The sequence below is a fragment of the Drosophila obscura genome, unplaced genomic scaffold (assembly GCF_018151105.1).
Source record: "Drosophila obscura isolate BZ-5 IFL unplaced genomic scaffold, ASM1815110v1 contig_4, whole genome shotgun sequence".
Taxonomy (NCBI): Eukaryota; Metazoa; Arthropoda; class Insecta; order Diptera; family Drosophilidae; genus Drosophila; species Drosophila obscura.
The window spans coordinates 3,701,991-3,719,142 of record NW_024542828.1 but is presented as its reverse complement, the minus strand read 5'-3'; the positions used below and the strand labels follow the sequence as shown (position 1 = coordinate 3,719,142).

The 17,152-nt window shown below is 43.5% G+C and overlaps 2 protein-coding genes across 2 annotated transcripts in view; one reads left to right on the top strand and one right to left on the bottom strand.

Moving 5' to 3' along the window:
* Positions 1-16,068, top strand: part of LOC111072016 (hemicentin-2) — a 39,473-nt gene extending 23,405 nt beyond the window's left edge. Inside the window, exons 3-7 of the mRNA XM_022363598.2 lie at positions 2,400-2,470; positions 8,839-8,999; positions 13,619-13,827; positions 14,250-14,355; positions 14,461-16,068. Of these exons, the coding sequence (XP_022219290.2) occupies positions 2,400-2,470; positions 8,839-8,999; positions 13,619-13,827; positions 14,250-14,355; positions 14,461-14,576 (663 nt within the window). The 3' untranslated portion in view covers positions 14,577-16,068. The remainder of the gene's footprint in view (positions 1-2,399; positions 2,471-8,838; positions 9,000-13,618; positions 13,828-14,249; positions 14,356-14,460) is intronic.
* Positions 2,797-4,603, bottom strand: LOC111071996 (chromatin assembly factor 1 p55 subunit-like). Its single transcript, XM_022363576.2, has 3 exons — positions 4,399-4,603; positions 3,776-4,339; positions 2,797-3,704 (listed from the first exon to the last, which is right to left on the bottom strand). Exons 1-3 carry the CDS (start codon positions 4,418-4,420, stop codon positions 3,013-3,015), a joined length of 1,278 nt encoding a protein of 425 aa, XP_022219268.1. The 5' UTR covers positions 4,421-4,603; the 3' UTR covers positions 2,797-3,012.
* Positions 16,069-17,152: the final 1,084 nt, after the last annotated feature.

Here is a 17,152-nt window from a genome sequence, read left to right as displayed (position 1 = left end):
TCTTATCAGGGAACAAGTACAGACTTGAATTTCTATTAACCTACGAAAATATAGACTAAAAGAATGAGATAGTTAAGGTTCTGCTTCTCCTCCAGAAGATCTTTTATTGCAGCAGTAAAAAGTGCTGGAAAATCACAACAAAATGAAGAGAGCAAACCAATACGATGTATATATTCCACCTTTCTGCACCAATTAGCTACTCAGACAAATACTCTTTAAGCTGTCCCTCAGTAGATCTTTCACTGTATCTCCGTATTCTCTTTGTGTATCTAATTATTACGCCCCTAGCGATGGAAATTCCCTAGCATAAAACATCAATTTCAGTACACAAACGTGGCAAAATGAAATGAAATAGAAATTCCTGTAGGCAAAGAACAAAAGAGAAGCGAAATTCCTGAAACATTTAATGCATGATGATGAGTATGCTTTCGCTTGGCTGTAATTTTCCAGCCGAGCAATGTTAATTTCTTGTTGTCATGGTCAATTAAGTGCTTGCCACAGAATTTAACAAACGACAGGCTAGACAGATGGTCTCTGTCTCTCTCCATCCACCATCGCTGCCATTGCTGCCATCAGCTTCAGCTACAGTCCGGAAGGGGAATGAAAAAGTATAGGACTTTCCATCCTGTCCGGTGGTGGAATGAAAAGTATAAGGCTCGCATCTCAATTTTCGTCAATTACCCGTCGTTGGCTTTACACTTTAAGCCCCCGTTCGGGATGACACGCCCAGTTTGCTCTTTCTTTCTCTGGCTCACGTTGCTCTCCATTTTCCATTCACCATTCGCCTTTCATTCCATTCTCTGTTCAAATGCTGCATTAAGTGGCACAGTTGAGTGACTCCTCTTAGCCCAGGACGTGGATGTGGACTAGGACTAGGACTAGGACTAGGACATGGACAGCGCACAAGTTGAGCAAAGATTGGTCTTTGGTTCGCTTCTTTTCAAATTGGCCTGGCACTTGTCCTGCTCATTCGATGACATCAGGTGAAGCACATCCTTTTGGGGCAGCAGCAGCAGGCAGGCAGTAAATGGCTTATTTGAAATATTCCAAGCAGCAGCTTATTTGTAATTGTCGAAGCTTAACTTTTGTTCCAGTCAGGAAACAGAGAATGGAATGTGCAATGGCTTTTGGGCTGAAGGTTGGAGTTGGAGGCTGTTTCCTTCCTTCCCAAATTGCCTTAATTTCAAACTCGAAGTTGGAACAATCGATGGCTAAAGAGGTTTCCTCTCTGGGCACATTGATATGTGTCTCCATTTCCATCTGCCAAATGCAATCAAAAGTAATCTAGGAAATGGAATTTTCCACAAAACTAAATTAGTAGTCTGGCACTGGCAGAGGGAGGGACCAGTCTCATTCCCAATTAAATGCGACACATGCATTGGGCGCCTAATGAGACCATTACAACAGAATTACAGGGCGGCGACAGAAACTAAAACATTTAATGGATTCATATATACAAACGCACGTATGTATGTACATACATATGTGCTCATGTATATAGAACACCGATCCAAAGTGTTGAATAGACAAAATCGTTTCAATGCAAATAGGAGAAGCACTCGCAAATGACTCTCCCGCTCGCCCCCTCTCGTATCTATCTGCCTGTGCATCTGCGTGAGGGGTTCTACGAGTATAAATGCATTTTAGATTTACTAACTACGACACATTTCGATAATATCTGAAACATGCGGATGCCTGGTGGCCTCTCAGGGCTCTCCAGGGTCTGTCTGTCTGTCTGTCCATCTGCCTGCCCGCCCTAGAGTCTCATGTTCATTTCGGTATTTAATTACATTTCAATGTAGTTTCTGTGGCCATTGGGGAGGCAGCTATACCGCCCGGATTCTGCCTACATTTTGGTTGCACTAATTTACTCTCCTGCCCCACCCCTGTCTGTGTGGGTAGCTGCACTATGACATTTCTCTTCCACTTGTTGAGCAACAAGCCAGCCCGTTGCCCCCTCCTAATCACTTGAGGGTTGTCAATGTTGTTAATTGAGCGTAGAGTCGGAGTACGAATATAGTATGGCAACTCCATTGATTTAATGGGGGGATTAGATGATGGTTTGTCAAATGGGTTGACTATATTGCAGATGCGAGCATGTATTGCCAGCGGTTCCCATGAAGTAGTCGAAGATGTATCAAAAGTTCTGTAAGATATGCACCGGGATGCTAAATCTGCTTGAAACCATTGCAGGAGTTATGTCTTATAGATCTTATACATCCAACTGAATGCCATTTCCTTTATTGCCAGTATGTAATATATTAATTTAATTTTCTCTCCCTTTGGTTCGCTCTGTTAATTCCTATTCCAATTTATATTTAAATCTCATTTCCTCAATTTCCATGCCATTGACTGATTCTCTTACATTCTCCCCTCCTCTCTGTCTGTCGTTTCAACAGGTCAAACAACTGGGCAACAAATCTGTTTCCTGGATTCGACTGCGCGATGGACACATCTTGACCGTTGACAGGTAATTAACAAAATTCATTTCCCTACATTTGAAATTATAAATCAATTTTCAGTCTGTCGCATGCACAAGGGGGATAGCAGGGGATTGCCCCTGGGGCAACTCACTCTGAGAGTACTATTGTTTTAGCCTGATTGACAGACAGCGCAAGTGTTATGTTATATAATTGTTTACAGAGAAATGGAAATATTTGCGCAATTATTCGTATGCCAAATATCGTAGAATATTTAAGAGATTTGCTGATGGTCAGCCTCTGTTTGAGACAATGCATTGTCTGCATAATCATGATAAATGAACGTCAAACTGGAATGCAAATTAAGCAATTATCATATTTTGTAGCCTCCGAAAATCTACAATTAATGACAAGCAAATGAGATATGATCTATTAAGTACATATATGTATGTATGTTTGGTTGTATTATGATATAAGTAGAGACAATGTCTCATTCTGTAGGATATTTGATGCAAATCTTATTCTGACAGCCACTGCAAAAGGATTAATTAGGTTAGCCTTATTGTTTGCTTGAATACGGACGGCTAACGGACTACTCCTCCTCCTCCTCCTCTTCGTCCAGGAACATAATTTCAGCCATTTGCCACACTTGCAACACATTGTCATCGGACACAGAGCACATGGTCCAGGGACACATGAAGTTGGGATTCCACGACAAGTCGTTGATCCTGGCTGTATGTCCGCCGTGGATAAAGAGCAGCTCTGGCGGTCCATCCTCGGCATCGTCGGGGCATTGTTCGTCGCCAATTTTCGACAAATCCCAGACGTTCAAGCGGCGATCGCTGCTGGCCGAAGCGATGATAGTTTCATTTTCGGGCGACCATTGAATCTGGGTGATCTCGCCCCTGTGCCCCTCAAACGAATGCAATTTCTTGCTCTGATTGCGCAAATCCCACAGGGCAATTGTCTTGTCAGCGGATCCAGTGACCAATGTGAACTGTGAGATGGGATTGAAGCACAGACAATTGACTACGTCCGCATGGGCATCGGTGGTAGACAATGGCTTTGTGGTGTCGCCGTTGCGTATGTCCCAGATCATGAGCTTGCGGTCATCGGCCACGGAACCAAAGATCGAGTCATGCTGATTATGCCAGGCGACATCCTGAACCGGAGCGTGGTGTCCGGTGAAAATGTTCTTGGCATCGATCACGCGTTGTGCCTTGGGCGAGGCATTTATGTCCCAAAAGCAGATGGTTTCATCATCAGAAGCCGACAACAAAGAACCTTAAAAATGGATGCACATTTAACGAAAAGATTTTACCAAGCGGGTTTTGCACTGAGCTGAGCTGGCTTACCCGTCTCTTTGGGATTCCAGGCGAGGCCAAAGCCCTCCTTTGTGTGGCCGCGCAGGCGCAGCTCTGGCACACATTGGCCGGAACTGCCCGGCTTAGTCGGGTGCTTTGTGTAGTCAAACACGAGGACATCGCATTTTGGCGATTTGGTGGCAATAATGCGAGCGTTTTGTGGCATGTAGCGGGCACGGTTCACCTCACCCTCGTGGTTGATGATGACCTCCATCTCGAGTTTGCCAAAACCCGAACCAAAGCCACCGTACTCGCCCTTCTCGCTGTCGTAGTGCGACCTATCAGTCTGCGCCTCCTCGGTGGGTATTGGCACGCTGGCAATCATCAAGTGATTCGGCACGTTGTGCGTTGTGTGTGTGCCCAAAATGAGGCGATGCATCGAGTATTCGCCGCCATCCTGCCTGGTGGCAACCGGCAGCCACTGGGCCGTCAAGGATGGCCACTCCAGCACGTGTGTCACAATCTCATCGTACATAAACGGTGTATTCTTCTTCCAAATTTTGTACTCATCGATGATCACATGATTGTCGTCGTCTTTGGCATTGGCATTGGATTCTGCAGTGGGGAAAAGTCAAGAGATGAACATAAAATTTATGCATTAATTTATGTATTACCATTGTGACTGTAATCCTCCATTTTTCAGACACAATCGGTCGCAAGAACGGCAAATACTTGAGCGGAAAGGCGCGCTAAATTCAACACAAAGCAAAAGACAATAAGTAGCACTTTTGAGGCACTTTTATTATAAGAAATCGCACAATTGGAGCAATTTTGTTCCTGCTTTCTTTGTCGCCTGATGCTAGAGATGGAAGTGTTTGCTGTTGGTGGGCTGTCAAATCAACCGAATATCGATAACAACACGGCAACTTTGAACAGGGTGGCAATGATCAAACATCAGAATATATCGAATTTAAATAGAGGTTACATTGCATTAAAAATGTTTGTGTATTTGTTCCCAAGATGAAACTAACAACCAGATCCCTAAAGCCTTCTAATACAGCTCCCAATCTGCAAGGGGAATTGCACATTTCGTTGCCTGTGTTATTTGTGTAGATTCAATTGAGACGAAAACAATTTACAACAAAATGAATTAAGAGCACAAACTTTTGTGCTCGCTCCTGCAAGCAGCATCAGCAGCAGCAGCATCCGAAGAGCCTTCGCCTTCCTATTCAATTCCAATCTGTGTGTCCAGCAGGAGAGCAGCAGGATACGCCCTCAGCTCAGTGAGAGGAGGAGGATACGGACTAGAGTAGCTCTGCACATCAATGATGCCCTGCCTTGCCTTGCCTTGCCCTGAATGGCTTGTGTATGTGTGGATATGTGAATGTGTCCTTTGCCGTGTTCCGGGTATGACATGCCAAGCGGAAACGCAAGTGTGCAATTTCATTGCACATTTTTTTTTTTTGTTTCTCCTCTCGAAATCCAGTAAAAACTTTACTTCAAGCTGTCTCCGACTCTGGAGCTGGAGCTGGGAGCTGGCTGCATGGCTGCATGGCTTTTCCCTTCTGTTTTAGCCACGTTTGCCTTTTGGGAGCGTATTGGATAAGGTGGGCAAGGCAAACATTTCCAGCTTATTACTTTGATAGAAACGTAAAACCAATGAACCTTTCACATTAGATAAGACGGGGCAGTGGCAGTTGCTGTGGCAGTTGCTGTGGCAGTGTAGTGAATGTCTGTCCCCCGCCAAGTGAGTGAGTGAGTGAGTGTGTCTGAGTGTGTGTGTGTGTGTCTAAGGATGAATGGCTGGGGCTTGAATGAATGACTGGCTGAAGGAAGCAAACATTGGCTGAGAGGGCGAGGGCACAGCCAGTCATTGGAGCATTGAAATTTAGCCGAGATAGTGTCCTTACTGATTGCTTCCTGCAGTGCGGCAGCAGTAGTCCACACACACCCCACTAGTCCAGCATCCAGGGTGCAGTGTCATGGCAGTGTCCACTCCACTTCACTACACTCCCGTCCACACTCCACTCCCCTTCGCGCTTCGGGGCCAAGAGTCCATCTTCATGCATTTGCTGCTTCCGCTGCCGGTTTCAGTGTCTCTGTGTGTTAGTTCTTTCCTGCTCCAATGTCTTCTGTCACATTTATCTAGAAAGTTTTCTTTCTGCACGCTCAAAGAAAACCCCAACTGTTTGTCCTTCGGCTCTGCAGCAGTAGCAGCATCAGCCCCGGCATATCAAACATAATGGGAATAGATTTCAAAAACTTTTAGCCAGAGATGGAGAGCGAGTGAGAGGGTTTCCCAGAGACCGAATGTGTTGTATAATAGCGCAAATGATGTGTTTACACTATCATATAAATGTCACGTGCAATGGCGCCTTTTGTTTGCCCGCTGGACATATGCTTTCCTCAATTTATAGCCCATCCCCGCTGCAATGCCCCCCACTCACACACACAATGAATGCCCTGGCCTGGGCCGGGACAGAAGTGCTTCGGTTAGGAGCACCTTGCGGTGTGGCGGTGTGGGGGTGGGTGGCAGGAGGTTCAGGTAATTACCTTGCAGCCAGGTGTTGCTTGACTACTTTGTTATCTCTTATCTCTGGGTATGCGTGCCACAGACACACTACACACACGCACACACACAGAGAGAGTCTCCCTGTTGCATGTGTGCAGGAGATGCGTTGAGATGAGATGAGCTTCCTTTTAATGGGATTCCCGGAGAGTGGCAACTGGAAGGGACAACTCCCAGCCAAAGGAAATGAAATGAGTTTCTGGTATGCTCTCAAGATTGTGGTTGGTGCCTTGGGGCACAAATCCCTTAAGAGTACCTCTTACGGGGTTTAATTTTGAGATCTGTAAAGCTGCGAATACTTATTAAAGTAGGGGGAAATCTTTTAAATAGATAAAATTCTTACGTAGAAATAATCTGAGAATGATTCCGATCCAAATGCTGTCAAGATAAATAATTTTCTTTGGGGAATATTAAGTTATGTATTTCAGCTTCCCGAAATTCAACGAGAAGGAACGTGTGAGTTGCTTCTGGGGACGCGACTCTACTTATACCCGTACTCAGTCAGCATATACATTTTTGAGCATATAATTATTTAGAATTAAAAAAAAAAAACATTTTACATTTTTTTGCTACATCTGTTATCTACATCTACATATACTATGTATATTCTACATCTAACATGTATATAATACATGTACCATTTAGATTCTACATCTCCTCCGCTAGGGGTTGCTCGCGCACTGAACGCGGCAGAGTGTGCGAGCGAGAAGGAAAATGTGTTGCGTTATTGTTGGCAGGAGTGGGCAGGGGAAGCAACAGAAAATTAATTTCTTCATTCTGGCTATAATTATGATCCGATCTAGTTCAGATTTGGCAATCTGGTAGATATGGGCATTCTCTACGATACTGCGTTTTTAGTTTTATCGTATCTTTAAAATTTTGCCTGCCACAGATTTTCGTCCTTTGTGTGGGCAGAAGGGGGCGGGGCGTATTTCAATACACTTGTAGCAGTGTGATATCACATAAGTCTGGAAACCAAATTTGGTTTCGCTAGCTCTTATAGTCTCTGAGATCCAGGCGCTCATCGAGACGGACAGACGGACGAACGGACAGACAGACATGGCTATATCGACTCGGCTATTGATGCTGATCAAGAATATATATACTTTATGGGGTCGGAAAATGTTCCTTCTCTGCGTTACACACATCCACTTTTACCACAAATCTAATATACCCCTTAACTCTTTTTTGAGTACGGGTATAAAAATCCAAATCTTCTACAATTCCCAGGAATCCAATCTTTTGATTAGGCTCCATTAAACAGTGTATTAACTGTATTGGTTGCATGCAACCCATGTGTCCAAGTGGCTTGCATCTGTGATCTGAAATGCGAGCCCGCACACACACACACACATAGAGTATTATTTTGCAGCAACAATAAATTGCAGATGAAAACTTATGCGGCATCCGGGGGTCACTAGGGTACCAGCTCTTGAGCAACGAGCAGAGAGGAGGAGAAGACCACAGAATGCCACAAAATAAGGACCGACCAAAGGAAAATGCACAAAAAATATGGCAAAGGAGCAAGGAGGAGAAGGAGTTGCAGAAAGGAGGAGCAGCTCGAAGAAGGAGGGAGTTGGAAGTCTTTGCTAAGAAGAAAGTCAAGCGCCACTGGGAGAACTTTAAAATGAAATGAAAATTATAAAGTAACTACAAAATCTTGATAAGAAATACACAGCAACAACGGGTAATGGTTGGTTAGGGGAGGGGCACTAGCTGCTAGTGGTGAGGGTGGGGGTGGGGGTGGGATGCACACAGTTTAGGGGGCGCAAAGGAAATGGCAAAAGTCATAAAATGTCGAGTTTTACGAGTGCAAAACGCAAGGGTCTAATCTGGGGTTTAGCATCAAAACTTGTTAGTGCATGGGGCAGGGGCAGTGCTGGCCAAAAAGATTGCGTCGAGTGGGTTTTAGGGGGCACATAATAAGCAATGTCAACGCATGTGTGTGTGTGTGTGTGTGTGGCAGGGGCAGGAGCAGGGGCTTTCGTTGGGGCTAAACTCTCATTGCATTTTAGCCAAATGACGGAAACATTTTTGCACTTTAGGCAAAGTGCAGAGGGCAATTTTCCCAAAGAGAGTGAGAGAGAGGCTTAAGGGGGTTGCCCCAAGCAGGAAGAAAAATATTGCAACAATGACATTAAACGCAACTTATTGTAGTACTGCTTCCCCCCAAGACTCCCACAACCCCTTCAGCATTTGCATGCTGCCACCGAAACATGCAACTTTGTTGTCAACTCTTCTCCCTGTTGCTTGTTGCCTCTTGTTGCAGGCTGCAGTTGATGTTGCTGTTACTGTTGTTGTTTAAATGCAGCAACTAAATAACTTGGAGTGTCTTTTGAGTGGCCATTAGTAGCGGACTTAGCGAGGGGACTAAGTGGGTCTGCTGTTCCTTCATCCATTGTTCTTTTTTCATTCCATTTCTGTTGAATGCTACGTTTAAGCGAATTCCATTTGAGATAACCAATACGAGAATGGATTTCTTACAGCAACTTTAATCTTAAATTTATATTTAAATATTAATTCTACTTTTCCTTTGGTTTTCCAGGGCGGTCTTCATAGCTGATCAGCGTTTTCTGGCCATCAAACAGCCGGACAAGTACTGGACGCTGCAGATAAAATATGTACAGGCCCGTGATGCTGGGTCCTACGAGTGCCAGGTCTCCACAGAGCCCAAAGTCAGTGCGCGTGTCCAGCTGCAAGTTGTGGGTAAGTAAAGTCACGGCCAAGACCATGAACATGAGCATGAACATGAGCATGAAATATGTATATAAATATGAATAAGTAGTCCGACCGGGGTGTGTGTGGAGTGTGTAATTTTTTGGGTGTCAGTGTGGCAAAGGTCAAGCGGACAGCAGCAGCAGCAGGGGCAGCAAATGCAGAAACTTTTTAGCCTTTATGGCAGCCACAGACATCCAGAGAGGAGGTCACACATGGGGGTCGGAGATCTTTGCATGTTTCATGCGGTTGCTGCATTTCAAATTACTCACTAAATTGCATTCAAATTGTGGCTGCCTGCTGCTTGCGCCTGCTGCCTGCTCTCTGTCCACATTGTCCATTGAAATGCTACAACCAAAAATAAAAAAGGAAATCAAGAAAAAACGAACAAATTTCTTTGCTTGGTCAAGTTTTTTAACGAGAAAACTTTTACGTGCGTTGCTACGGGTCGGTCTGGCTCTCTGTTTTTGGTTTTCCATTTGTTTTGGGTTTTCTGTTAAGGCACCAACCACACGGGGCAAAAACTGTGGGGTGGTGTTGGGTAAAAAGTTAATTAAATTTCATGTTTGCATACCGGAAGAAACACACACACACACACACATTGTAGCCAAAGCCAAATGAACAATGTAAATGGTAGTGTCGAGGCACCAGACCATACGCTGCTTGCATCGGAATGGATTCTGTAATTGATATGGAATCGTGCATCGATATGTTGCAAGTTGCAGCACACACAGACACACAGGGAAACAACCGCATTCAACTTGAGGCTATTACGACATGCTCATCACATGAAAAATCAGTGGAAATATTTTTGGGATTTTCGAACATTTATTTAAAACTAACTATGCCAAATAACTATCTACATATGGATGTATGTACATATATATTTATTTTGTGGCTTATGTTTGTTCTACAGGCAACATTTTTCCTGCTTTTCTACTGGCAAATATTCCTTGGCTCGAAAATTACCCTATTATTTCACATTCAACGACAATTTAGGCACAATTTAGGCCTCAGCCTTGACAGAACAGAATGGGAAAAAGTGTGGAAAGTCAATTTACATTTGGAGCTGACAAATTGAATTTTCTTTTATCCAACTAACACTTTGGTTTTATGTAGACAGGGCAAGGCAAGGCAGAAAAAAAAAGAAAAAGAAAAAAAGAAGGAAACCCAACCACATGCTGAGACGAGGCTGAAAGAGCAAAAAAAAGAGAATACGAGAACTTGGTGGGCAGGATTTTGGGGGCAAGGGCAATAGACTGGATAATGGCGTTGGCGAAAAAGTGATTTTCGCATTTCCGGCTCAGCTAATTTGTATGCTAAACACTCGCATGCCTTTGGCAGGCTATAAGTATATATGGCACCCAACAGGTATCCTCGGAAATAATATCTGTACGAGTTTTCTTTTTGCTGTGGAAATTTTTGTATGCGCGACCACATTTGCGTTAATCTAACGACAAATTTAAGCAGAAAGGATTTCTATTCATGCCCTGACATGGATTTTCCACAATGGTCTTAGCGTACTTCCTATTCACTCAATCTACCTCGTTGTCTCTCTGTTTCTCTGGCTTTCGCTTCACAGATTTTCCCCCCTTCTATCACCGCAACATTTCCGCCATTATTTGCAGTCATTTGGCCTTCAACCATTTCCATGTCCCGCTCCAATCTTTTCTTTTGTTTGTTTGAAGTTGAATTTTGCCCCTGCGTTTGCCTCCTCTCTTGCCCTGTCCCTTTCTTGCTTTCCACTCTTTTGGCCATAACCATTATCGCCAGCACCTCTCATTCACCCCTCTCACTTTCTATCGCTCTCTCAGCACCATTACCCCCCTCTGTGCAGTTTTTGCCTGGATCTATTCAGCCACTCTCTCTCTCTCACTCTCTATGTTTTTTTTTGTCGCGCTGCTTGGCTGATTTTGTGCCTTTGCCATGTAATTTGTATTTATTGCATCGTTTTGTCTGTGCAAACGGCTAAAACTCCCTTTGCATGTTCTCGATTCTCGCTCCTCGTTTCGGCCACCCAAAAACCACCCCCCACCCCCAGCCCATTCCTAAGCCCCTATCCCGTTGCCCCCTTTTTTTTCTGAATGATTTTGATGCCAAGACTTTGGCAATGGCTTTTATGTTGAGGCTTTGGCCTTCCTACCGCCTGCTGCTTGATTTCTGAGCCATAGCCAAAAAGTTGGGGTAATGGTCTCGTAGTTTTCGGTCAATTTGTTATGCCAATGCGTATTTGTGTATGTGTGTGTGCCAGAATGAAACAGATATACAGTGTGTAAAAGAGAGAGTGGGGGAGTGTCGCTATGTTTGCTTTGTTGTTGGTTAAAATGTCAGTTTCTTTGGTTTTGGTTCATTTACTCAAGTTTTTGTGGGTCAGCAGCAGAAGTAGCAGTAGCAGCAGCAGGACAATGGCGCAAAATCCCTGTTAATAGGCCAAAAAGGCAGAACAGATACCATCAAAGTTTAGTTTGCTGAAAACTTTATACAATAATCTTTTAAACTTTAGCAAAGGAACACACAGATTCTTTCTATTTCTGTATTTTACAACCCAAAACAACCAAAAAAACAAAGTAGAATTCACACCCATGGTAGCCCCCGCCACAGCCTGGTGGGTTGGGTGGCCTAAATGAATGAATGAATATATTTTTTTCTGCATCATTGAACGACAAACTTGATTTGGTTTTATGATATTCGTTTTCTGTTCAGCTCATCTCATCTCGTTTTCGGCTCTCGTTTCTGCTCGTTTCTCCCTTTTGGCCTCTGGGTCTCGGGTCTGCTTATTTAATTTGCTGCTAATCTTGTAGCAGCCAAAGCCAATTTTGGGTTTACTTTCTCTCTTTCTTTTCCTTTATTTTTCTGCTTCTTTGGTGGCAAGTTTATCTCACCATCAAAAGTGACAATATTCCCTGTGATGTTTATGCACCTAAAGACGGAAAGACAGACGGGCTGGGACTCCAACTAATTTCCCTAAAAGCATTTCGCCATAAACTCAATTAATTTAAGTTGCTGCAGTTCTCCGCTTGACACTCTTAACCCAAGCCATTGCCATTGCCATTGCCACTTCCGTTTCCACTCCACTTCAGTGTCCCTTTTGTACTTGGGAAATTAGCTAAAAGTGTGGTCAAAAGTTTGAGGTTTTCATCGGTCTCCTCAGCTTTTCTTTTCTATTCACTGGCTCTGAGCTCAGGGTTCTGGGTTCTGGCTGAATGATATCTAAAGTTGTGGGGACAACTGCTCCTCCTCTATCGATGTATGTAGTTAATTAAATGAATTTCCCAACAGCTTCTGTATAATTATCCCCCATTGCATGCCACAATTTACTATAGTTTTTTTCATAGTGTAGCTGCCTCCTGGGGCTGGCTGGGTGCTTGCGTGGGTGATAAAGTAGAGCGTTTGCTAATAACATTGCACTTGCTACTGCTTCTAGTTTTGGTATCCTGTAAACGTGCTCGTGGAGTAAAGAGGATATGTCTGACACAGACGAAAGAAAGCATTTTCGACTCAACAGGGCCAACATCTAGAGCCAAGCTATCCCATAAAGTGCCTAGATCTTTGATATTTAAAAAAATTTCGCTCTGTAATAACTTCCGCCTCATTTTATTCTCAATTTTATGGCACTTCCTAGTTAAGGGTATTCCTTAATCGACTATCGAGCATGCATTTGACATGCCAAACATTTTTTCCCGTGTCGCGCTTCTCCAGTCAAGCAGCTGGAAAACTAACATGCAACAACATGACGATTTTGACAAGCTGACACACTTTGGTGTCAAACCAGAGCATGGCGCGTGTTTCTGCAGCACGCTTCTTACACACAACCAGGGAAATCCACACACACACACACACACACACATAGAACACTGACTAACAGCAGGATATATACATATATACTCCAGAGCATAGTCGGGCATTTTGTGTAAATTCTCGGCGCACTCATTTTGCACACATTTTTGTGTAACAGCAGTGAAAACTCGGCGTATACGTGATTTTGTCAAATTTCAAAGCTCACGTCTACCCATACGCGCGCTTTGCCCAAGCAAATGAAGACGCCGTCCGCCCGGCCCAGCCTCGAGAGTGTGTGCGGCGGAGCGGAGCGGGGCTCGCTCGGAGGCGTTCAGGTCGTGTGAAAATATATGCGCCAACATTTCTGTTCGTTTCTGTGCGCTTTTTTATGCGCCCCAGAGCCCGGGCCAGAGCCCTAGTCTCTTTTTCTACTTTTTGTTTGACACAACTCTTAGTTTGTTATGCATGTGCGTGTCTGTTGGCCAAAAAGGTCCGTCCAGGCATGAGGATAGAGAGAAAAGAGAAAGAGATGGAGAGAGAGAGAGAGAGAGAAAGAGAGACCAAGAATCAGTAAGTGAAAAATTGAAAAGTGGATTTTCTTTGGGTGCCAGATTTACGTGTGCTACGTGACTCCCCAGCTGTTAATTCAATAGATTAGCGCGAATGACACAATTTTAGGACGGGGTGGGGGGCGGGGGCAGCAAGCAGTTTATGCCACAGCCACTGCCACTGTCACTGCCACTGTCACTTCCTCCCCACACACACACAGTTATGCTTATGCTTATGCTCATCATCATCATCATTTCTGTTTCTGTCTCTCATCTTTTTTGTAGTGCCCCGCACGGAGATATTGGGCGAACCAGATCGCTATGTAAAGGCTGGCAGCAATGTCGTCCTACGCTGCATTGTCCGTGGCGCCTTGGAGCCGCCCACCTTCATCATGTGGTACCATGGGGCCGAGCAACTGGCAGCGGACTCGCGACGCCATCGCACGCAATTGGATCCCAATCTGCCGGAGGCCACAGGCGAGGGACAGAGCACGGTGAGTACGAGTAGTCAGTCGTCGTCCTCCCTGCCTGGCAGAATGACTCCCTTGTTGATTTTAATTTAATTACACTCAATTTCAAATGGCTTCTTGGCTGCTGCTGCCACTGCTGATGCTGATGCTGCCACTGCCACGTGTCTGCGTTCGCATTTGAGTCAAGTCCGTGTCTGCAGCATACAAAAAAAATTATAATACTGTTTCATAAAAGTTTCAGTTTTGTCGCATTTCTCTCTAATTGCCTGGCCCATAACTTTCTGACCCCACTACCCCCTGCCAGAACTTAGTTCTGTTCAGTGGACTGCCAAATATTTGGAGTACGTGCGTCCCTGTGCCTCCCAGCTTTTTCTCTTCCTTTTTTTTTTTTTTGCTGGTAGTTTCTTTAACATTTTCGTACTTGAACTTTCTTTTGGACTCTGCAGATTGGCTCATTAATCATCGAGTCGGCCAAGAAGCGCGATACTGGCAATTACACATGTAGCCCATCGAATAGCCCCAGTGCGACCGTAACGTTGAACATAATAAATGGTGAGTCGAGTCCCAGTGAAATATGTGTGTCTGGGAAAAGTCCCTAAAGGAGTGTGTGTCTGTGTGTGCTTTTCTTTACTTTACTTTTTATGTATATTTCCCCAGGTGAATCATCTGCCTCGGCGGTCACCTCATCGGCAGCCACCACACGGGCCTATGCCCTGAGCATCCTCGCCCTGCTGCTGAGTGTCATCCTCATCGGTGTGGGCCATCGGACATGACATGTCACCGGACAGAGGCCAAACTAAGGAGTGTATCCCAAAAAGAACTCTGCCAATGGAAAAGAAAAACAAACCCAATTTGATAAGCATTAAAAAGCAGAATTAAATGAAAAGAAATGAAATGAAATTAAATCAGATAAATACACATAATAATCGAGTGCATGTTGTAAGCTAGTTGGTTTTATCTACTAACTAATAACTCAATAAACGTACGAATATGAAGGATAAATCCGTAAATCCCTCTTTCGCTCTCCTATCTATCTATCTCTCTACCCCCTCCTACCACATCCCAAACTTTGCAGCTAATTGTAAGTTCTACCAGCTCTAAGCGAAAACTAGTCCGTAAGCCTCTTCCCCCTCCGCCAATCATCCCACTAGTCTTAGGCCTGATTTCTCTCATACATGGAATTATTTTTTTCATTTTTTTTTTGCTGGTTTTGTAGGTTTCGGTTTTTCTTTTGTTTGGTTTACGCATAAATGCATGACCGTAAATATTTATGCGCTTCGATGTGCAATTGCATCGATATCCTAAAACCATTCGGTGTGCAGGAATTTCGGTCATTATTTTTTGGGGCAAAAATTCAAACTCGAATTGCAGTAGCAGTTGCAATGTGGCAACATGCTGCACCTTTCAATTAGGCATACTCACATAGCCATTTCTCTCTCCTTCCTGCTGCATTCTCTGTCTAGATATGGACATTTTTTTGAGTATTTATTATTTTGTAGCAAATACTTCGACACTTGACCTCATTTGCTTTGGCAATAAATTCATAAAAATTCTCAACTCAATGGGCAGATGGAAAGTAAACACCTGAATAGGCCGTCCCGCTCCAATGTTGATAAAATTTCAATATTCATTTAATTTGTATACTTAAAACAAAATAGAAATGGAATTTCTGTTTGATATTTGTGTGACATTTGCAAACAATTTACATGGCGATGAAAATTTATGAAACTCTATTTTATGTGCTCTTATCTCACGAACATGCTCGAAACATGCGCGAGAAAAACAAAACAAAAATTCATAAAATATCAAAATAAATTGCATAAGGACAGAAAACAGAAAACCAAACAAAAAACGAAAATTATAGCAAAAGCGACATAAAATACACAATTTAATTGATAGCGAAACGAAAGTAAATTTATTGGATTGAAGAGGAGACGGAAGAGAAGAGAACAAACTGACTCGCCCGCACTGTATATAACTCTATTGCGAAAATTGTTCGACAGAAATGTAAATTAATTGAAACACAAACCAAACCAGAGACGTATTCCAAATACTAATGAATTGCATTTAAACGATACAGAAAAACCCAAAAAAAAGCCACATACATATATCGTATATCGTATATATATATATATAAATATAAAGATAAATAAATAAAAGCAGAAACATGAAAGGCAAACAGACGGTAGTCAAAGAAATAAATAAAATCAAACAAATAAACGGACAAAATGCAAACATCGTGTGCCCGCAGGAAAAACTGTAGTCTGCCTCACTCGTATTTATTTATCCACTTAGCGTCCTTTTTAATTACACACACACACACACACACAGAGAGACACACAGCACTATCATCCATGGCAGAAAATCCTATAAAAATTCTCGGAAATTAATTAAAGTTGTCTTTGGGTACGCAGGCAGCATAAACTTAATTGCAATTAGGTGCATGCCCCCACACACACACACACACACACACACACACAAACACACACAACGAAATCAAACCAGCATTAATTATGGCTTCAAGGCTGTCACGTCACTGTCAACCTCCTCATCCCAATGACGCCAGGTAGGAAATCAAAGCGCAATCGAACCCCAATAAGACCCCCATTGAACCCACAATCAAAGTCGAACCGCAAGCAGCTGGTGCACCAAGTGAGAACAAAACGAGAAGGAACGTGCGAGTAGCTTCTGGGGACGCGACTCTACGTATACCCGTACTCAGTCAGTATATACATTTTTGAGCATATGATTTTTTAGAATTTTAGAATTAAAAAAAAAAATGTTTACATTTTACATTTTTTTGCTACATCTGTTATCTACATCTACATATATTATGTATATTATACATCTAACATGAAGATTGTACATGTACCATTAAGATTCTACATCTCCTCCGCTAGGGGTTGCTCGCGCACAGAACGCGGCAGAGTGTGCGAGCGAGAAAGAGAATCAGAAGCGTCAGCAGCGCTGGAGAAGGAGAGGGAACCAACAGAAAATTAATTTCTTCATTCTGGCTATAATTATGATCCGATCTGATTTAGATTCGGCAATCTGGTAGATATGGGCATTCTCTACGATACTGCGTTTTTAGTTTTATCGTATCTTTAAAAATGTGCCTGCCACAGATTTTCGTCCTTTGTGGGGGCGGAAGGGGGCGGGGCGAAATTTTGAAATACACTTGTAGCTGTGTGATATCACATGAGTGTGGAAACCAAATTTGGTTGCCCTAGCTCTTATAGTCTCTGAGATCTAGGCGCTCATCGAGACAGACAGACAGACAGACAGACAGACAGACAGACAGACAGACAGACAGACGGACAGACAGACATGGCTCTATCGACTCGGCTAT